General features: G+C 55.7%; 7 protein-coding genes across 7 annotated transcripts; 4 read left to right on the top strand and 3 right to left on the bottom strand.

The window, feature by feature from the left end:
- Positions 1-868: 868 nt before the first annotated feature.
- Positions 869-5,065, top strand: IE81DRAFT_346213 (hypothetical protein; the record flags this gene model as incomplete). Its single annotated transcript, XM_025516013.1, has 4 exons — positions 869-2,084; positions 2,186-3,978; positions 4,068-4,196; positions 4,289-5,065. 4 exons carry the CDS (start codon positions 869-871, stop codon positions 5,063-5,065), a joined length of 3,915 nt encoding a protein of 1,304 aa, XP_025370980.1.
- A 181-nt stretch (positions 5,066-5,246) lies between these two features.
- Positions 5,247-7,857, bottom strand: IE81DRAFT_321989 (ribosomal protein S5 domain 2-like protein). Its single transcript, XM_025513498.1, has 6 exons — positions 7,508-7,857; positions 7,211-7,385; positions 6,694-7,116; positions 6,197-6,622; positions 5,858-6,101; positions 5,247-5,673 (listed from the first exon to the last, which is right to left on the bottom strand). Exons 1-6 carry the CDS (start codon positions 7,783-7,785, stop codon positions 5,330-5,332), a joined length of 1,890 nt encoding a protein of 629 aa, XP_025370979.1. The 5' UTR covers positions 7,786-7,857; the 3' UTR covers positions 5,247-5,329.
- A 189-nt stretch (positions 7,858-8,046) lies between these two features.
- On the top strand, positions 8,047-12,071 carry IE81DRAFT_365456 (NIC-domain-containing protein). Its single transcript, XM_025516932.1, has 9 exons — positions 8,047-9,166; positions 9,258-9,402; positions 9,519-9,709; positions 9,774-10,149; positions 10,224-10,347; positions 10,428-10,690; positions 10,794-11,249; positions 11,339-11,657; positions 11,761-12,071. Exons 1-9 carry the CDS (start codon positions 8,163-8,165, stop codon positions 11,817-11,819), a joined length of 2,937 nt encoding a protein of 978 aa, XP_025370978.1. The 5' UTR covers positions 8,047-8,162; the 3' UTR covers positions 11,820-12,071.
- A 314-nt stretch (positions 12,072-12,385) lies between these two features.
- On the bottom strand, positions 12,386-15,531 carry IE81DRAFT_336898 (P-loop containing nucleoside triphosphate hydrolase protein). The gene has a single exon (XM_025515489.1). The coding sequence runs from the start codon at positions 15,421-15,423 to the stop codon at positions 12,667-12,669; it is 2,757 nt and encodes a 918-aa protein (XP_025370977.1). The 5' UTR covers positions 15,424-15,531; the 3' UTR covers positions 12,386-12,666.
- A 478-nt stretch (positions 15,532-16,009) lies between these two features.
- On the top strand, positions 16,010-16,802 carry IE81DRAFT_321988 (hypothetical protein). Its single transcript, XM_025513497.1, has one exon. The coding sequence runs from the start codon at positions 16,265-16,267 to the stop codon at positions 16,553-16,555; it is 291 nt and encodes a 96-aa protein (XP_025370976.1). The 5' UTR covers positions 16,010-16,264; the 3' UTR covers positions 16,556-16,802.
- Positions 16,788-18,414, top strand: IE81DRAFT_59861 (hypothetical protein). Its single transcript, XM_025517468.1, has one exon. The coding sequence runs from the start codon at positions 17,020-17,022 to the stop codon at positions 18,145-18,147; it is 1,128 nt and encodes a 375-aa protein (XP_025370975.1). The 5' UTR covers positions 16,788-17,019; the 3' UTR covers positions 18,148-18,414.
- On the bottom strand, positions 18,415-19,981 carry IE81DRAFT_59860 (hypothetical protein). The gene is made up of 2 exons (XM_025517467.1): positions 18,877-19,981; positions 18,415-18,748 (listed from the first exon to the last, which is right to left on the bottom strand). The coding sequence occupies exons 1-2, from the start codon at positions 19,807-19,809 to the stop codon at positions 18,683-18,685; spliced, it is 999 nt and encodes a 332-aa protein (XP_025370974.1). The 5' UTR covers positions 19,810-19,981; the 3' UTR covers positions 18,415-18,682.
- Positions 19,982-20,140: the final 159 nt, after the last annotated feature.

Raw genomic sequence — 20,140 nt, 5'->3', positions numbered from 1 at the left:
TCCATGATGCATGCATCAGCCATTTTGTATGCGTCCAGGCATTCAAATTCCAAGATTCTGAACTCAAATTAAAATCAGAATTTAGAATCTGCGATATACAGAGAGTTGTACATAACGGCGCGAAGGGGCGTGTTTTGAGCTGCGACGCGTCGCGGTGATGCATGCATGCATGGCCCATCAGTCAAGAGTCAGTTGAAAGAATCATCTCAACCACGAATCTCACCTCGTAGTCACAGTCGCACAGCAGTCACTTTTGTCGTGATTGGGGCTGCTTGGACCACTTCACTACTTTACCACCCCCATCTTGCGTGCCAACCCTCTCTGCTGTCCAATCTGCTCGCGGCCATCCTCAACGCTCTCGACGCGAGCCAGGAGACTATTCATCGGAGCACTGACTCTTGACCGTCTCACTTTGCGTCCCTCGCGAAGCGCACAGAGTTGCGTCCAGTCCAGTCCGACTCAAACACACCGAGACCACTTTACATCTCGGTCTCGCGACGCCCTATTGTGCAGATCAGTCCATCACTGCCCCTCCCTTATCTGCATGCAAGACCCCTACAGCGAACCATAGATGCTGACTCTTTCGCGGCGAGGAGAATATTTCCCAGTTTTCAAGTGGCTCACTGCTGTACAATTTGGGAGCTCAATAGCTGCTGGCGTTCATCTGGCGCGAGGCTGGTGATCAGCAGCTCCCAACAAGAAGTTCATCAACGTCCACGCACGCGGGTGTGCTTCACGTGCGAGCTTGCAGGTGCTTTCAGTTGCTCTCTTGCCGCTGCCGCCGCTATTTGCCAGAATCTTGATCATCTTTGGCTTGTGCAAGTTGACGCGTGCCCTTCAGAAGCGATCGACCATCACAGCAACCACCATGGTAGCGCCTTCCACCGATACGGGAGCATCATCCTCCTCCCGTCGACAAATCCAACCCGCACGTTCAGCAATGCCTGGTGCATCATTGAATACAAGAGCCACCTCTAGCATGGCGCCACAACTCCGATCAGGATCTAGCGGATATCATCGAAGGCAGCTGGACCCTCGTACCCGACAGATGCACGCCGAGATTGATGCGCTAAGCCAAACTCAGGCCGAAAGTCAACCACAACAAAGCCAATCTCAAGCTGGGAGCGCGGGTGCGCGTGGGGCATCCCTGCAAAGCCAGTCACGGCTTGACGCTGACGATGCAGCACCCAAAAGCATCAGTGAAATCGTTACGCTCGCAAGGGACGGGAGATGGGCGGGCGTAGCTGGGACAGTGCGAAGCACGAGCAGCACGTCGGGTTTGAGTGCAACTCAAGCTTCACTTGATCCCAGAGCCAGCCAGGAAGACGGCTGCTTGAAAGCAGCGGAGAGGGTGCAAGCAATATTGATAGCCAATGGACTGGTGCCCAGCTATCCAAGTCCAGCCGCAGTGGAATTCGCTTCATCATCCTCATCAACGAGCACCGACCTATTATCACTGCAGGTGACACGCCTCAATCAGCTTAGCCAGTCTCATCTCGACCTGTCACCTCCAGACAGGACCAGCGCCTCCTTCTACTCCTTTCTTGCGCTCGCGCTCGATCCTAAAAGTATTCGTGCTCGTCGAACACTTGCCATGTGCTACCTTGCAGGATCGACCCCTTTCCCACTGACTTCGCCCCCGCTTGGAGACGTTTTGTCAGCACATGCCACCCTGCATCTGCTCACAGATGGACCCAGCACGATATTCGAGGACGCGGAATGCGCTCGGCTGTACGCGAAGGCTTGTAGCAGGTTGAGCAAGTTCGAAGAGGCGGAGACGGCGCTGAGATGGACGGCCTCGCGCACAGACAAATCCTCGACCTTCTCGAGCGGCAAAGTGCACCCGCGTGCCGGTGCGAATTCCCCAACTAGTTCGTCAGTCGACTTGTCAAAGGGCGTGCTCGAACCGCATCGTGTCGTCCCAGGCTTGACGCGAGAAAAGGTGAGAGCGCAGGCCCACGATGAGGCTGAGTTGGCCGCTCTGGCTTGCAAAAGTGGCAAGAGCCAGGATGCGGAAATTGGATATGCGGCAGCCGGCGTCGATCCTTGGAATTGGCGCGCTTGGATAGGAAGGTGCGGACTTGGTGAGTGGTGGTAGAGACGCTGGTGGCATGCTGTGAACGGCAGATCCGAGAGTGTAGACTCATCTTCTTTTTCGTGCACCACCTCTGTACGCTTCAACCAGCCTCCGACCCTTCGGCCGAGTACGCTTTTCCAGGCGCACTGGCCCACCACTCCCCAGCGGTCTTCTTCGCGGCCGTCTTCCTCGAGCGGCTGAGCGCCGCTGGACTAGAAGCCACTGCGGAAGGATGCCTCTCCTGGGTCGGAGGCCGAAGTGCCAATGCAGAGCAGGTAGGGAGGGCGGGCAGCATGAGCAAAGCTAATGCGGCTGTAGCGAAAGAAAGCAATGTGGTTGAAGCTGCTGCTGCGGCTCCTACGCGAGCTGGCAGTCACACCTCTGCTCCTCAGGTCCGTCCTGGCTCACGGCACCCTTCTCAGACTGCTGGCAGCGCAGTAACCGCTGGGGTCAAGCGAGTGAGAGCAGCCGGAACAGTTGCTGCCCCTTCTAGCGCAAACGCAACCAGATCGCAAAGCACTACGCGCAGCGGCGCGGCCGCCACGACTCGTCCAGGTGTGAGGCAAGGATTGTCCGTTGGCCGCCAAAACGAACCGCCCACTCGACCGGCTAGCAGTATGAGTGGAAGCAGCATTCTGACCTCTTCGGCAAACGCGGCAGATGAGAAACCGGCTTCTTCTCATATTGTCATTGGAGGATCTCAAAGTCAGCGAGTGACCAGATCTGCTCTGGCTCCTACTTCTGGAGCAGCACAGACCAGATCGCGCGCGGTCAATTCGCAGGGTGGGAGGAGCGCTGCCACCAGAAACACCCCTTCGTCCGCATCTCAGACTACACCTGCTCCACAAGGGGCGGCAAAGACAAATAGCATTGCTGGCAGGACTGCCGCACCGACTGGTACACAAGCCCCGCGACGTGCCATGAGAGCCGGTGCACCTTCCTCTGCGACTTCCTCGGAAAGCGAAGCGGGGCCCGGACATCGCAAGGCAGGCCTGACTGCAGGTCGATCGAACAGTAGCGGTCAACACAAGGAGCGCAATACTGCGCTTGGTGAAGAGTCGGCCGCGATCGATCGTGCGCTGAGGGAGGTCTTGCGAGCGTCTTGCGAAGAGGCTGCTCGCTTGGCTTGCATTTGGTCTGCTGTGGATGGAGCGGTGTTGGATGTGGTGCGGACGATGGCGGAAGCTTATGGCGCCTTGAGTCGAAACGTGGGCCGCAAAGCCAGCTGGGTCTTGCGACCTTCGGAGGAGATGTTTGGCGAGACTTCTTCTGGCTCCAAAGCGAGGTCTCTTGGCTTCAGCGAAGGCTGGAAAGATCGAGGGGATCATAGGAGGGGCTCATTGCCTGCTTCTGTGCGCGATGCGCCTGCTACGAGATGCCTCTTGGGCATTGCCGCATACCAAACGGCGGACTATGCTACTTCTGAACGACACTTTGCCTACGCGAGAGCCAAGGATCCCTCGATGGTGCAGCACATGGACATTTTCTCCACAGTCTTGTTCTATCTCAAGAGGGAAGTAGCGCTCTCTGCGCTCGTCTGTCACTTGATGCTGCTGGACTCTTCGCACCCTATCGCTCAGATCGCAGCAGGAAATGCTTACTCGATGCAAGGAGAGCATTCGATCGCTTTGAGGTGTTTCAGACGAGCGGCGCTCGCTTCGCCTGCTCATCCTTACGCTTATACGCTGGCGGCACACGAAGCGAAAAGTTTGAATCTGCTCGAACGAGCTATCGCGCTTTATAGAGCGGCGATCAGAGCGGATCAGAGGTTTTGGAACGCTTGGGCGGGGTTGGCAGAGGTTTATATGGCCAATGAGTCCTTTGACCTCGCAGAGTATCACTGGGGAATGGCCTTGAGACTCAATACTGGCAATGCGGTCTTGTGGGACGTGTATGGCCGGGTGAGTAAGGGCACACACGCGAACCATGTCCTGCTCTTGGTTTGTTCAGCGCGCCTCTGACGCGCGATTTCTTCTGGTGCTTGTTACAGTGCCAGGAGGCGCTCAGTAATCCTGTAGAAGCACGCACGGCTTACGAACGAGCTATCAGTCTGGATCCCAAGCTCCCGAGCACTCGCCTGCGTCTTGCCCAGCTGCACGCGTTCTTTGGTGACACGGAGGTAGGTGGTCTTCAGCGCATCGGAGTATGCCAAGTTTCCTGTTCCCACACGCTGACGACGCATGCTCTCGCTTTTCTGCCAACGCTCAACAGAAAGCGCACGAGCAATTGCTGTTGACTTGCCAACTTGCGCCCGACGAGCCCTCGGTGCATCTAGAGCTGGCTCGATCGTACATGAAGCTGGGCGGAGGAGAATTTTCAACCGCTTCCGCCTCTCGCAAGAAGACGCAGCTGGAGAGAAAAAAGCGTGGATGGAGCGCGTGGTCCGATGCTCAGGGCAAGAAGGTCCTTCGAACCGCTCTTCCAGAAAAGATGCAGGAATTGGTCGCGCACCATCTTTGTGCGGCTATCGATCTGGACCCGAGATCGCTGCGGGAGATCAAGAGTATGGGAGAGGGTGCTACCAGCGCGTTGAGAGGTGCGGCTTGGCAGTCTAGAACGAGCATGGGGGTAGAGGAGGAGGAGGAGGAGGATGAGATGCATGTGGATGAGGATGAGAGTGTAAACGAGGAGGAGCAGGAGGAGCAGGAGCAGGACGAGTTGGAGGAAGAAGCGATTGGATATGCCGATGCGGATGCGGATGCGGATGCGGACCTGGACGAATCGGGCGCCGCCGCAGCAAGTTCTTCGTCGGAAAATCAAGATGCTTCCACGTCTCGCCAAGCTCGACATCCCTTGCACGCTGGAGACGGAGAGTCGTTGGACGCGGACGATCTGAGGGCGGTACAGGAGGCTTTGGACGATGATGAGATGTATGCGGCCGAAGAGAGCTCGGAGAGGGACGAGCTGGAGGTGGGACAGGAACTGTTTAGGGGTGGTGCTGCAGCAGCTCAGACGAGCCAGAGTCAGGATATGGACGTCAGCTCGTGACACCGAAATTTCCTCTTCTCATTTCCCCTTTCTAGCCCTAGCTCCATCTTGGCCCGAAGCAATCTTTTGTACGCTCCTCTTTCTCCCCTCTTGAGGCTACTTGGCTGCCACCCCCCGCACTTCATTCACTGCTTAATGTCACATGCGAACCCGCACGTGGGAATGGTGCTATGCCAAACCACTGGCGCTTTCAAAAGGTGCGAGGTACGCAAGGTGCAAGTGCGGCCTGTGCCAGTATCACATTGTTCTAAAGCGCACCGCGCATCAAATCCTCTGGATGGCGCGATGCAATCCTTTCACATTCTCCAACCTCTCTACTCGAAACCCTGCTCCCGGCTGCGATTCTCGCGCACGATCCACGCTCTGAGCAGCACCGCTGACCGATAAAGCTTGCTCTTCAGACTCGCCTGCCAAATTGCTCTCGGGCAAAGCTTTCCTCAAGGCTCCCCATTGTTCAACCCCAGCATCAACCGCTCCACACAACAAGGGTCCGACACAAAGTCCATCCGTCTTCCATCCTGACCACAAGTCTTCTATGGCATGTCTGTTTGACGACGTCTCTGGAGAAGGGTCGAGGTAGAGCAGGTAGAGCGCATCGAAGCCTCCCGCTACGAGGTGGGTTGATGCAAAGTGTGAGCAGAGTGACAAGATGCCTGACCCCTTTTTATGCCTATCAATGCATCTTGGCCCAAGAGCACCTCTTTCATCACCTTTCAGCTATCCTTCTTGCTCCTCGCAGCCCACACTTTCATGCATCTAGCTGCACATCCGTTGGGAGACATTGCTACTCACCACCAGGTACTCCGCCTCCCAAAACTCCATCAGCTCCATCCGTTGAAGCTCTGAGGACTCTTCCCATCTCGTCCGGCTCTATAGGCGCGCCGGCTCGCTGGCCCAGCTCCCTCATGCCCGCTCTGATGGATCTGAGAGCATTTCGAACTTCTATCAAGAGCGTCAGAATGCTCGATTGCGATGACGGCGAGGGAGGGGTGTGCGCCACGTTCGATGCAGGCAGAGAACGAAGCGTTGCGTCCCACTTGTACCGAGAGGTTGGGTGGGGGTCTTGTAAGTCAGACTGAGTCTCCGCACATGCCGCAACATGGGCTCAACAAAGTGCGCCAAAAGACTCACATCTTTGCTCCTCTGGCTCGCAGCCAGCTTGATAGCTTCATTGTAAGCCTTGGCATCCCTACCGTACTCCAATCCCAAAGCCAAAAGTCCATCGGCAAGGTTAGCATTGCTAGCTGCCAAAATGCTGAACAGCTGCTTGGCCCAATCAGGTTTCGCCTTTTTCCAGGCGTTGACTTTGGAAACTAGGCTTGGCGTCGAAGAGCCGGCATTGATGTCTGCTAGGATGAGAGAGATGTGAGGAGGAAGGGATAATGGAGCTGGACGATGTGTTTGCTGAGATGCGGTCGAAGAAAAGTGCAGACCTTCTACTGCTGTCGGATTTGTCCCGCGTTCGCTTGTGCTTGCGTCCGAGTGCAACGGGGAAGGCTGCCAGATCTTGTTCGATGGTGATAGAGCTTTACCAAGATCGGCTTCGCTTCGCAGAGGCTGCACGCGGTCAGAAGAAGAGGGCGTCAAAATGAGACTCTTGCATCAGTAGTGCCATGCGCGGGGCTCACAACTTCTCCCTCCCCTTCAGCCCCAACTTTGGTCCCGTCCATCAAATGATTGATGGCAATCGGGTCAAACCGTCTGTACAGATGGCTCCCCCAGACGGCCGAGCTGACGTCGAATCCGCTTCCGACTTTTCCCTGCGCCGCGCAGTGGACCAATTGAGCCGTATTGTGCACCAAGCCTAGATCTGTGGGATTCAATCTCCTTTCCTCCCGTGGTCCTTTCAAAGCATCGAACGAGGATGTGTGCGATGGAGCGGGGCCCGATCCGACGAGTCCCAAGTGCAGCATCAAGCTTCCCACGAGCGAAGTGGTCATGGCGGCTGATGAACCCAGACCAGTCTTGTGCACATCTTTGACTATACAAGACTGCTTGTTGAACGGTGGAAGAGCGCGCAGCTCGGCAGATGTCGGAGCTCTCGATTGCCCCTGCGAAGCGAATGGGCACGCTTTAGTCGACGTACCCTTCGCTGTAGTGCCAGCTGGCCGGTGTAGGCACGAGTAGCAGCACTGCTGAACTCACTTCGATTCGTTGAGAATAAAAGTCATTATCACCTAGCACGTGTATTTGCAGCCCACTGCCCAGCGCTCTCTCCACTGCATCTTGCCCGAGTACCTGCAGGGCCAGCCGCAAGACGTACAACAGGGAGAGGGAGAGGAATGGGTTGGGGCCCGCACTTGCAGAGGCGTGCGACTCTCTGAGCGCAACATATCAGGGACGGCGATCGGTGTCGTCAGGACGCAAAAATGCGCAGCATGCACGCATAATCGCTCGAATCAAGTTGTACGTGTGCTGTAGTGATGCGCTGTCGCGACTCACCTGCTTTGCGCAAAAGTCCATCCCGCCTCGCGCTTCTTGACTAAGAACTCCCATTCCGCCTGCAAGAATTGAGGCGAGACGATTTGAATCCCTACCTCTGATCTCGAAGGAGCACCATCCCCTCCATCCAATGCTGTGCATCTGACCAGGGAGTAGAATCTCGCATCGGTCGCTACGACGACGCCCACGTAGGCCGGATCTAGAACCAGGTATCCGCCTGCCAAGAGGACCTTTCCAGGTGCCGAGACTAGCGTGCTTGACGTGGCCGCAGTCGACATGACTTGAGCTGATTGACCTTTTGCTTTCGCATTCGCAGCGAACGAGGGGGAGAGCGTGTGGTGATGTTGAGCGAACCAACAAGTCAAGAGTCACAACAGTCTGCCCAAGCAACGTCAAGAAGAAACATGGGCGAGTTTGAGTTGGAGCGCATGGCCTGATCGCGGAGCTTGCGGCAGATCACGTGATGCAAAGACGCGCACCCCCAAAACGCGGTCTTTAGAGGCAGATCGCGCTTCAAGCCAGTCGACGGTTCCCTTCACCAACATCTCCATCTTTGCGCAAGTTTGCCTGCGCATCGCTTTGTCGTGCGATCTTCCTCTCTTCTCCGACCCATCATCTCGAACCTTTGCTCGAGCAAGAGCAGCTCAGCGCAAGGATGGACGTGGACGTAGGCCGCGTGGCAGGCGAGGAATCTCAATCGACACTTTCGCAACTATTGAATCAATCGCACTCCCTCACTGCCCATCTCGGCAATCGCAATGACCTGCCACATATCCAACTAGGTCTCGATCAGATCGAGTCGCAGACGCGCAGACTGCTGAGGCACCAATCGGTAGGACCGTCCTCTGGTGCGCGAGCCAGTGTGGGAGCAGGAGGCTATGGAGGAGACGGTGTGGCTTCCAACGACAAGGCGGCTTATTTCTTGGCTAGTGCTGGGATAGATGCTGCTTCTTTGGGAGCCTCCATCGCCCGTATCAACACTTCCAGAGCATTCGAGCCTCTGTCTCCAATCTACGACACAGATATCGATGCCTACCTCAAGCACTCGCACGAACAACTCTTGCTGAGCTCCATCGAAGAAGGAAGAAGAGAGACGCAGAAAGACTTTGCGGTGGCTATGAGTCGCGGACTGGCCAGGGATTGGAGCAGACAAAGAGCGAGGGCACTTGAAGAGATGGGAGGATACTCTTCCGGGCTGAGCGCATTCGCATCGGATGAGCTGGCGACGGGTTCTAGAGCAGGACAGGCAGGCGCGACGCGCTCCCTCACCTCCAACGCTGGCTCCTCGACACGTCTGCACGGAAGAATGATGAAGTACGACGAGAAGATTCGGCTGATCAATCATGCTCGATCTCAAAGCAGACCCGTTCCTGTGGTCGCTTTGTTGGGCTCAGCAGTGAGCCTGCCTCAATCATCCATCGCGGGTGACTTGTCATCTTCAGCTTCCCAGACCGCTTCTGCGCTGTCGGACACCTGGAAGGCTCTGTCGCTCGTTGTTGGTGAAGAGCCCACAGGGGGCAGTGATGCTTTTGATGGACCTGCCATTCGGGCTAGACAGTATGCTCTGGCCTACACAGACGAGAAGCAGTGGAACGAAAGCGGTGGGCAAGAACTCAGGCGTAAGATTGCTACCGGGGCGCGTCGCTTTTTGCAGCATCAGTGAGTCAGCTCTTGTGCAGCTTCATCTAGCTTGCCACGTCGCGTGCGCAATGAAGCCAGCTGATCATTCAAGTTGCAACTCTTCATGCAGATTCGATCAACACATCGACGAAGTCATTGCGCTCAATCCCGTCAAGGCTCAGCTCGGAGGCGTCCCATCGGTGCGCAACCGAGTGACGGCATTCATCCGAGTGATTCACCAAGATCGCGAAGGACGCTGGGATCCTGACCTCGAGGTGAGAAATAAAATTTCCATTGTTCTATTTCGTGCACGCTTCAGCCGAATCACCTGGGCCGCGAACTGACGCTGTGACGTACTGTTTTTGCTCCGTGTCTTGTAACCCTCGTCTAGCTCGTCAACACGGCCCAAGGCCTGCTGCCGCTTTGGGCAATCATCTTCCACCTGCTGCGCACTGGGAACGAGCATGCTGCGCTTGATATCATCACGGAAAATGACGAGGCAATTCAAAGGACCGGTGGTTCAGCAGGTGGCACTAGCCTGGTCGCCTATTTCAAAGCTTGGATGGACAGTCCTGAACGTCTGTGAGTAGCTTGGCGCTCACTGTTTGCCTGCGTCCTGCTCACCTTCCTTGGGCGGACACTTCAGCCTTCCAAAGTCTTTGCGGGACAGGATCGTTTCCTCCTACAACGCGACTTTCCGCGGAGGAGTACTTTCGTCGGGCTCTTCTGATGGGTACAAGCAAGGTCTATATCGCCTGTTGGGCCGTATAGATATCCACAAACGTTTTCCTGTAGTGTTGACACGCAGCACAGAGAATTGGCTTTGGGTGCAGCTGAGCTTGATCAGGGATTTGGATTCCAGCTCTCCCTTTGCCACGCAAGACGAGGAGAATGGAGATGGCTACGGATTGGTCCAGCTAGGCAACAAGCTGCTCGGCTTTGGTGAGAAGCATTTCGATCCGAAGGGTGCTAGACCGCTGCACTACTTCCAGATTCTGCTCCTGAGCGGGCAATTCGAGCAGGTGCGTGCATGGTGCGAGATCACGTCGCGAATTGGACACAGAAGTGGCTGATGCTCATAAGTACGCGGCTACAGGCGGTGGCTTTCTTGTACAGCCGTCCTCAGCATCAAGTGGATGCTGTGCAATTTGCGGCTGCGCTTTCGTACTACGGCTTGCTGCGCGTGCCAAGCCAGGCCCACACCTCCGCCACTGATCTATGTGCGTGAGCCTTTTCGCCTTCTACTACAAGGCTCTACGTTGCTGACGTGTTTGACCCCTCCTGTCTCTTCTCCATACAGTGACTATACAAGGGACAGAGCCGAATCGAAAGGCTCATCTGGACTTTGCAAAGCTCGTCGAACGCTACGTGCGGTCGTTTGCTAGATCCGACGCTCGTTCAGCTTTCGAGTACATCGCTTTGGTATGCCTCAACGAGGATGCGCCTAAGCCTGCTGGTCCTCAACAGGTCAAGAGGTGCCACGAACTCATCAGGGGTCTTGTTCTCGAGAGTAGACAGTACTTTGATCTGCTAGGCGAGATCAGGAATGATGGGACGAAAGCGGTGAGTCGCCCTGCGATGGCGAGGTCAACGAGACGATATTTAGCTCGACGACGAGCTGACCGCTTGCAATTCGGATCTGCGCTACGCGTCGTACTTACTGTAGCCCGGTCTCATTGAGCGCAACCTCTCACTCATCGGGCTTTCGGACTCTCGTCAATTCTTGCAAGATATCGTGTGTGAAGCAGCTTCCCAATCGGACAGAGAACACAGAGTCCGAGATGCCATTCTGCTCTACAATCTCGCGGAGGAGTACAACACGGTGATCGAGGTGCTCAATCGAGATCTTGGCGTGACGCTTTTCGAGGTTTCTCCTTTGCCCGCTTCATCTCAGACACTGGAAGTTGGAGCAGGAAGAAAGACTATGGCTGCAGCTGATCCAGGACTGGCCGATGCGATGGATACAGCTCAGCTTGCCAAGGCTATCGTGGCAAATTACGAAAGACAAGAACATATTCTCAGAAGCATCAATCCGGCCAAGAGGGAGACGATCAAGGTTCTGCTGGCGCTCAAAGATGCGGTCAATCTCTTCCATGCTGGAGAGCTCGAAAAGTCGCTCAACGTGAGTCGCTTGTTGCCGTGCGTGTGGCGACGATGTGAGCTGCCAAAGACTTACCAAATCTCGGGCATTGACTCGATGATCATCATCAGACGGTGGAATCGCTGGATTTGATTCCGCTCAGCAAGACGGACGCAGTGTCCATTACTCGTCAAGCGGAAAAGTTCAGAGAAATATCGCCTCACATTTCCAAAAACGTCTCGAACATCCTCTTGCTCGTCATGGAGACGCTGTACAAGCTGCACGAAGGTCTGATCAAGAGCTCGGCTCTCGCGCCTGGTACTGGCGGTACCGCTGCTGCTGCTGCGGCGGCGGCGGTGGCGGGAGAGAGAAGCAATGCGAATCTACCTAGGATCAAGGAGCTCAGGGCGAAAGCTAGAGCGCTCATGGTGTATGCTGGTAGTCTCAGACGTGAGTAAAGCCCTTGCTTTCTTTTGATCCGTTTAAACTCAAGCTCATCATTTTGCGTTTCGAATCGCGAATCGTCTCTTTCGCTGCTCTCTTGCCCCTGCAGTGCGCATCGAACAGTCCGTCTTTGCGCAGCTCACCCGCTTGGACGTCTTTATACATTGAGCTGCCGAGTTGACGTTGGGGGGAGGAAGGGAGGGGAAAAGAGAAAAAAGAAAGAACAAAATAGATGCTTCAGAAATCAAAGAATGAGCGAACAGGAAAGTCTCGGCTCTCTCTCTCTCTCTCTCTCTTTCTCTATCTTTCTCTCTCTCTATCTTTCTTCGCTTGGTCATCCCCCCGTTCCTGATGTGGCAAATGTAGGCCGAGACAAGCACTCCAATTTGAGCCTGTCCTTGACCAGAAACAAGAGGCTGCTTTTGTTTTTTTTTTTTCGCAACTTTCGCGCATTGCGAACACTTCATGCTGCGAGCGGAGCCCCATCAGATCGCCCGATTGTGTCGACAAACCCGCATTCGAAGGTCATGCGTGAATTCAATACTACTGCTCATGACGAAGCGGCATCATGGATAGATAGCTTCAAGTGTCGCGAGCGCCAGACGGAGGGTATCCATTTGTTGGGCGGAATGACGGAAGCAAAAAGGGACGCTAGCAACACAAAGGAAGGATGGTTTTGTTCACTTTTTCATCTTCATTCATCTATGTTTTCGGACAGGGCAAGGGTGACGTTTGTGTTTTTGAAGTTGGAACTACAGAAGAGTGACGGAAAGAGTGACGGGATGGTGGTTTGGTTTTGGGGCAAAAAGGGATGCGGACGTGGTTGATGCATGGCTCGAGGTGACTATGAGGCCGTGAAGCGATATTGACTTTTTTTTTTTTTTTACGGGGAAATGGCGCCGGGGGCGACGATCCTCAGCTCGTCCCCCCATTTTCGCGGCAAGAGTAAATTTGCACTTTCTCTTGTTGATTTGTTCGTTTTCGTTCTCTGCAGGAGAGGCGGGCCGGGCCGGGCCTAGTCGACCTCCTCTGCCATAAGATAGCTCTCTCCATCCTCCTCATCGTCCACCTCCATCTCGTTGGCCTCGTGATTAGCTCTCACAACGAGCCTATCCTTTGCCACATCGGCATCCACTCTGACCTCTTCCTTGTCCAGCACGGCTCCTCTAAGCATCAGGACGCTCAGAGGACTGAGAATTTCGTTCGTGATGACCCTCGTCAGGGGTCGAGCTCCCATTTGTGGATTGTATCCCAGCTTCGCAAGCACATCCTTTGCTTCCTCCGAAAGGACCAATCTTATCTGCTTGCCGTTGGATCGAATGCGAGCGTGAACCTCCTCGATGCGCAAATCGATAATGTTTCGCACGTCTTTGCGCGACAAGGGTCTGAAGAGAACAGTAGCGCTGAACCTGTTTCTGAGCTCCGGAGGCAGAGCAGCGGCAATGGCGCCCTCGACCAGTTGTCTCGTAGCCGGTGCAATCTTGCCATTGTCCAGCGTCGTTTCATTGTCGGAAATGAAGGCCGAGCCGAGGTTGGAGGTGAAGATGATGATGGAGTTCCTCAGATCGATCACCCTTCCTTGTCCATCCGTCAAGCGTCCATCATCCAGCGCCTGCAAGAAGGTCATGTGGAATTCCCTTGCCGCCTTTTCCAACTCGTCCACCAAAATGACGCTATAAGGTTTTCTTCGCACAGCTTCTAGCGCACCTCCTTGCTCGTAGCCCACGTATCCCGGTGGAGCGCCCAAAAGTCGGCTGATGGAGTGTCGCTCGCTGTACTCGGACGCATCGATCCTGATGAGCGCATCCGACGTTCCAAAGAGGATCTTGGCCAACGTCTTGGCGCACAGCGTCTTGCCCGCTCCAGAGGGTCCGCAGAACAAGAAGCTGGGCGGAGAGTTGGGGTTTGCCAGTCCTGCTCTTTGCAGCTGGATAGCCTTGGCGATCGCATTCGTAGCTTCCGGCTGACCAATCACCTCCTTCTTCAGCAGCTTGGGCAACTGCAGAACCTTGTCGCGCTCAGACTCGAGCATGGAAGCGACGGGAATGCCCGTCCAGCGCGCTACCGTAGCGGCAATCTGTTCAGGTCCAACAGTTCCCTTGTCCGACTCTCCTCTTTCCGCCTTCCTTTTCTCTTCCGCTTCCAACTCCGCGATCCTGGCCTCCAAATCGGGTATGGCACCATACGTCAGATCGGAAGCGGTAGCGACATCCATCATCCTCTGAGCCTTTTCCGCCTTTTGTCGAAGCTCTTCCAAGCGTCTACGAGCGTTGGACAGTCTTTCAGCTTGCTCCTTTTCCGCCTCGTACGCCGCCATCTTGGGCGCCAGCGTCTCCTTGATGACGGCCAATTGCTTGCGAGTATGCTCCAGCGCCTCTTTGCTCGCGTCGTCCTTTTCGCGCTCCAACGCATGTATAGCGACTTCCAGTCTCACCACCTCTCTCTGCAACGAGTCGATCTCGGGCGGCAGCGTTTCTCTGCTGACCCTCACTTCCGCGCAAGCTTCGTCCAGCAAGTCGATGGCAGAGTCGGGACATTTGCGACCGCTCAAATATCGTCTGGCCAGCTTGGCAGCCGCTACGAGCGCCGAGTCGAGGATGCGAAGTCCGTGATGATTCTCGTAGCGTTCTCGAAGCCCTCTCATGATGGCGATGGTCTCCTCCTCGTTCGGCTCGTCCACATTGACCATCTGGAAACGACGATCCAAAGCTCCGTCCTTTTCGATTGTTGTGCGGTACTCGGAGGGCGTCGTGGCTGCTACGACGCGCAGCTTGCCACGAGCAAGGCTGGGTTTGAGCAGATTGCCGCCGTCCGTGGATCCGTTGCCTCCTCCAGCTACGAGCAGGTGCACCTCGTCGATGAAGAGGATCGGAGCCTTGCCGTTGTCGGCCATCTTTTCGAGTTCCGTAAGAAGCGCTTTCCAACGCTCCTCAAATTGACCCTTGTAAGATGCGCCGGCGACAAGTGCAGCAAGATCGAGAGAGAGAACCTTGGTCTGCAATTGAGGAGGCACATCGTTATCGATGACTCTTTGAGCCAATCCTTCGCAAATAGCCGTCTTTCCCGTTCCTGGAGGTCCTACGAGCACGGCATTAGCCTTTCTTCTTTGCGAAAGAATTCGAATGACTCTTCGGATCGCTTCATCTCGACCGATCACTGGGTCCAGCTTGCCCTCGGACGCAAGAGCGGTGAGATCCACGCAGTACTTGCTGACCGCATCTGCCAAGCCATCATCAGCGGCGCGAGAGTCCACCCTGCGCTGTCCTCTGCTTTGAGTGATGGCAGTCTTGAGGAGATTTTCGTTTGCAAGACCAGCCTCTTTGAGAAGCTTGACGGTGCTGCTATCAGTGAGCAGCGCCAGCAAGATGTGATCCGCGGCGATGAAAGAGTCGTGTTGCTGCGTCTTGAGATGATCCGCTTCCTTTAAGATTCTGCTCGTACTCCCAGCCAAGCCCACCTCATCCGGCGCTGGATTCTGGCTGGCAATCTTTTTGAGCGCATTTCGAAGGCTGAATTCGAATCTGGAAGCGTCTACGCCTGCTTTGCCCAATACGCTTCGGAAGAGGGACTCGGATGCGTTGGGCTTGTTGCTGGATGGCGTGGAGGGACGCGATGGCTCAAAGGTGTTTAGAGCGCCAGCGGATGTGCCGCGAGCATCGTCGTTCAGAAATGCTAGCGCCAGATGCTCAGGCCGTACTTGGGGGTGAGCAAAGTCCTTGGCCAGCTGCAGTGCAGCACCGACGGCTGCTTGAGCTCGATCTGTGAACTCCATGCGAGTGGCTTTGTGGGGTGTGTTTGCGAGCGTGTGGATGGGACCGTTGCTGTAGGCTGCTGTGCGTGGATCTGATATGGTACGGTCTGGTGCGCTGATGGTGACGGTGCGGGCATCCTTGGATGGCCAAGGGTGGTGGGGGGTAAATATAGGCGAGGCCGTCGCGGGACGGAGTCCAACACTCACGACTCGCGACTGGCGGGCGCATGCAAGTTCCACAGCAGGTGACTGCATTGGTGGCTCTGGAAGTCACGAGCAAAGTGGAGGAGCTTGTAGCACCTTCTGGAATCTGTCACGCCGTCCCATGCGCCCCGCCGCGCGGTGCCGGCAGATAGACGAGCTCAACATCGAGAACCTTCTACAGATTCAGGCAAGCTGGATCACGTGATATACACGTGACCAGACTGGATGGCGTGCGAGGTGCGTTGTATGCATTGCATGCCTCCACTCTTGACTCGCTCGCTCACGGGCTATGTATGGTCGGAGCGCTGAGAGGGTCTCAGCCATATCTCGTCAGCTTGTGTATGAGTACATTCAGATTCACCGCAGTCATGAGTCCAGAGTAAAGCGTCAAGCAGTTCGAGTAATCACGAATCGTGAATCGGAAACGTAAGTTTACTGATTCCCATCCACCAGTCCAAACTTCCCATTTGCGCTGTCGCTTCAACACTCGAGCTACCCAGCACGTCGCGGCGCTCCACCCTTCGCACGCCCTGGCAATTTATTTTTGCCCAACATTCGGTGCCTCGTTCAACATCTAGGACGTTTGCTTAAGCGCAAGCAAGTCCCCTCACCCTCGCCCCTGACCTCTCGCGCAATCTCGCAAGGTTCAGCTTTCAACATGGAGCCCTCCATCAACGTGCTAGGACAACCCTTGCAGCCCTGCTCCACCCAACCCCTGACCGGCTTTTACAGAGACGGTTACTGCAACACCTCACCCGCCGACGCAGGTTCTCACGTCTTGGCCGCTCAAGTCACGGATGACTTCTTGAAATTCTCGGCTAGCAGAGGCAATGATCTTCGACCTATCCTGAAGGATGGCTGTAGGTGGTGTCTCTGTGCTAGTAGGTGGTTCGAGAGCGTCAAGGCTTTTAGGGATGGACAAGTCGGGAGAGAAAGTGTTCCAAAGTGAGTAGCGCCCACTTGTCTGATGCCCAAAGGGTTCTCAAAAGGGCATACAATCTGCCAACGCAACAATCTCCACGCGCGCCTAAACGTTCCGCTGAATGCCCCCATTTCTGTGCTACTTGCATAGAGTCATCATCCCAGCAACGCACCAAACAGCGCTCAAGACCGTCTCCATCGATGATCTGCGCGAGTTCAGCCTGGACAATACTTCTTCAGGTGTGACGAGGGTGAACGGAGGACATAGCAGCGGAAGCAAGAGCGAGCTTTGACTTGACTTTCCCAATGGCGCGCTTTCTCTCCCCAGCGTTTCAGGCACTTATAGGCGCTACCATGTACTTCGTCTCAAATTTTTGATACTCAGCTTCGCACGACTTCAACTCTATCCGCACACGCAATTCAATCTATTTGTGCCATTGCGCCTCATGTTCCAAAACAGCCAGATGACCGTGGCACAACGACGACGCTGGGATGACGTCCGGTGTCAAGCGTAGGTATCCCACGTCAAGCTGCGCGCGCCAGACCAATCCAACAGCAGACCTGTGTCATCACGAGCCAGACTATCGTCTATTCAGACCCATCGTCAAGCATCAATTCCATCACACTCTCCTCTCACGCTCACAGCTCCACCCTCTCCCTAGCTCTTCTCTCTTGCGCCTCCTTCTCCTTCTCTTTCCTCTCATAATGTCTAGCCGCTCTCTCTGCCAGGCTTTCCGCATTCCTCTGCATACCTCCAGGCGGGCCAGGTTTGGCGGCAGCGATAGCCGCAGCGATGGCCTGGTCGGACAATTGACCGCGCAGAGATCCCTGGCCTCTTGCGCGCGCTTGGGCTTGCCCTTGAGCGGGCGCTGGCTCTGGCGCCTGTGCGTTTGCGTCTGCATGTGCTGGCGCTGGCGCTGGCGGAGCGTTCTGACGGTCGTGTGTTCCTGTGCCGCCTTGAGCTCCTCTCGCTGGCTCGTCCGGCGCTCGTCGATCCGTCGAGCCTTGTCCTGGCGCACCCGCCCGACCCCTGGCTCTCGCATCACCGTTCAACTCCGCAAAGACCTGGGCAATCCTCTCTCTTTGAGCTTGAAGTACTCGCTCCAAATTGTTGCGTTGTCCGGCAGCGTCTTGTCCTGCCTGCTGCTCTGCCTGCCCTTGGGCGTGCGCGGGATTCCTCGCAGCAACATCTGCATTAGCAGCATCAGCTGCCGCTCGTGCTCTTCTTTGTCTGACCTCTTGGAAGACGCCCTGAGCTCCCAAAGCTTCTCTAAGTGCATCTTGCAAGATTCTTCGCCTATCCTCCGGAGGTCTTGCTTGGCCCAGCCTTGCATCCTCCTCTTCAGCCCTCACAGCAGCTCTGTCCAGATGATCCTGCAGCCTTTCCTGGATGGCTGGCAGATCGCCCTCGTCGAGCCACTCGCCAGGTGCAATTCCTGCTCCTCCGTCCACACCAGCACCCGGCATTCGATCCGCTCCGCCCACCGGATTCACCGCGTCTCTCGTCAATTGGACGATTGGATCTCCAGCTTCTCCCCTCTCATTGACCGGATAAAGTACCAGACTTCCGTCATCATCCAGATCAAGCTCAAACAATTCGTCCGTATGTTCTTGCTGTAGATGTTCGCCCGGCAAAAACCCATCCGCTATGCCTCCCAACGAAAAACCGTCCCCTCTGGTGTGAAATCCTGAAACGTCATCATCTTCCTCCGTCCGTGCAGTAGTCGCGTCTTGCTCATCAGGCCTCTCCCTCTGCGCGCCCTCTGCATCGTCAGGACCCCTGGGGTTCGTTGGAACATACACTAGCTCTTCATCGATGTCCTGACTACCCTTCACGTCGCCCACCGACTTGGGCCTAGACGCTGCAGCAGTGGTGGGTCGAGCTTGATCTTGATGATCTCGAGTCTGCGACGCGTCTATGCCCCTTTCTGGTGCTTGCGTGACGGGCTTGGCCGGTGCCACCCAATCATCAGACACGACCGGTCTGCATTTGATATCTTGCACTGGATCATCCTGAAGAGCGAAGGCGGGCTCCGTGCAAAGCAGTGGTGTTTCGATGACGATGACGCTGCGATGAGAGAGAAGATGTTGAGCTCTATATTACTGTCGCAGCAGCACAGAAACCACAGTTTGGGGCACAAGCTTTCCGAACTCACTAATTGCACGTAGTCGTCTCCTTTACCAGCGAGATGCGATCGCCCGGTCTGCGGGAACAGTAGAACTAGAAGGGTGTAAAAAGTGACGAGAATCAGTGTTCCGACGTTGTGATGACGACGGATGGAGCATCGCCGCCTCGACGCAAGTACTTGAAAGGCGACGTTGGGTTGCGCAGGCGCAAAGGTGACTCACCTGAACTTCCACGCTCCTCCTCTCGTTGTTCAGATCACAAAGCGTGCCGCCTCCCCAAAGTTGCGAGACATACCTCTCGCCTCTTTTGAGCGAGCTGGACGCTTCATGCTGCGATTTCTCGTTGGCATCATTGGCATTCGTTGCGCCTTGTCTGGCAGCCGAGGGGCCAGGTGCAGCTGCGAGCGAGACCACCTCCATCAACTCGCCTACTTCTTCCCTCTTAGCCTCGTCTTGAGCGTTGCTGCTCGCCGCATCATCCTGTTGCGCAACCGCGCTACCATCCAAGCGATTTGCATAGTAAGACGAAGAAGGCGATCTGCCCAGTACGTAGCTATCCTGTCCTGGGTCCGGCACGGGTGTGCGTCCAGGTAGAGAGCTTCCGGGCAGCGCGTGAAACTGTCTCACTTGAGCTCCGTAGCAGAACTCGTATGTGAACCAGTCGAGCGTGTGGTAGAGACAAGTCTTGCGCAGAGGCGCAAGCAACGATAGGCCTTTGGATAGAGCGCGCGATCGAGCTAATTCGAGGTCTGTTGCTGAGAGGGAAGAGAGATCTATATTCGATTGTGCCCTCTTGCGCGCATCTATCTCTGGAGATGCAGCGCTGAAACAAGCATGCAGGCCGTCCGCTCCTCCCAGCAGCTCTATGCTCTGCGTTCCGTCCGCAAGACCGTCTGCTTGGTCTTGAAGTAGTCCTACCAGCGTGGCATTTCTGACAGGATCGAGCGGGTCAAAGATGATATTGTACGCAGGCGAGGAGAAGGGATCTTCAGGAAACACTTTGCTATTGAGCCCAAGGCCAGATGTGCCAGGTCCAGGCTTGCCAAGTCGATGAGCTGATGCGAAGCCCAAGAAAAGGGCACCGCCAAGCAGGGTCGACCTCCTCATCCTGCTGCTATGTGCCTTCTTCGCCGTCCAACGATTCATGATGTCCATCGAGCCGGCTGTTCGCGCGACAAGGACCGAGGCGAATGTCCAATCATGGACTTTCGAGGGCCTTCTGTGAGGAGAAGCGAGTGCCAAAATTTCCTTGCGAAGTCGCGAGTATCAAAGGCAGATTGAGGGAGAGGATGTAGAGGTGGCAGGATCTAGCCTTCCGACTCGAGATGTGATTGCGGTACAATAAGCCGTTGCAGGGCGCACTCGAGCTGCAGGGTGCGGTCCGCGGCACAGCACAAGCTTGTAGCATCGACGTGGAGGCTCGACCACGTGACCCAACCCCGGCGAACCTGCTCCGTGTGGATCATGAATTCTTGATTTTCACGCT

Source organism: Ceraceosorus guamensis, assembly GCF_003144195.1.
Source record: "Ceraceosorus guamensis strain MCA 4658 unplaced genomic scaffold IE81scaffold_16, whole genome shotgun sequence".
Taxonomy (NCBI): domain Eukaryota; kingdom Fungi; phylum Basidiomycota; class Exobasidiomycetes; order Ceraceosorales; family Ceraceosoraceae; genus Ceraceosorus; species Ceraceosorus guamensis.
Note: the sequence above shows the minus strand (reverse complement) of the source record. Positions and strands in the feature narration are given on the sequence as shown.

Excerpts from the sequence above, each read along its gene's own strand:
- IE81DRAFT_321988 (XM_025513497.1), top strand. The coding sequence starts at position 16,265 with ATGGAGCCCTCCATCAACGTGCTAGGACAACCCTTGCAGCCCTGCTCC.
- IE81DRAFT_336898 (XM_025515489.1), bottom strand. The coding sequence starts at position 15,423 with ATGGAGTTCACAGATCGAGCTCAAGCAGCCGTCGGTGCTGCACTGCAG.
- IE81DRAFT_365456 (XM_025516932.1), top strand. The coding sequence starts at position 8,163 with ATGGACGTGGACGTAGGCCGCGTGGCAGGCGAGGAATCTCAATCGACA. Across the intron at positions 9,710-9,773 it reads ATGGACAGTCCTGAACGTCT|CCTTCCAAAGTCTTTGCGGG; the intron begins GTGAGTAGCTTG and ends CGGACACTTCAG. Across the intron at positions 10,691-10,793 it reads GGAATGATGGGACGAAAGCG|CCCGGTCTCATTGAGCGCAA; the intron begins GTGAGTCGCCCT and ends TACTTACTGTAG.
- IE81DRAFT_59860 (XM_025517467.1), bottom strand. The coding sequence starts at position 19,809 with ATGGACATCATGAATCGTTGGACGGCGAAGAAGGCACATAGCAGCAGG. Across the intron at positions 18,749-18,876 it reads GGAGGAGCGTGGAAGTTCAG|TTCTACTGTTCCCGCAGACC; the intron begins GTGAGTCACCTT and ends ACACCCTTCTAG.
- IE81DRAFT_59861 (XM_025517468.1), top strand. The coding sequence starts at position 17,020 with ATGACGTCCGGTGTCAAGCGTAGGTATCCCACGTCAAGCTGCGCGCGC.
- IE81DRAFT_321989 (XM_025513498.1), bottom strand. The coding sequence starts at position 7,785 with ATGTCGACTGCGGCCACGTCAAGCACGCTAGTCTCGGCACCTGGAAAG. Across the intron at positions 6,623-6,693 it reads CTGAAGGGGAGGGAGAAGTT|CCTCTGCGAAGCGAAGCCGA; the intron begins GTGAGCCCCGCG and ends GACCGCGTGCAG. Across the intron at positions 6,102-6,196 it reads CGAGCCAGAGGAGCAAAGAT|TGGGACGCAACGCTTCGTTC; the intron begins GTGAGTCTTTTG and ends TCTCGGTACAAG.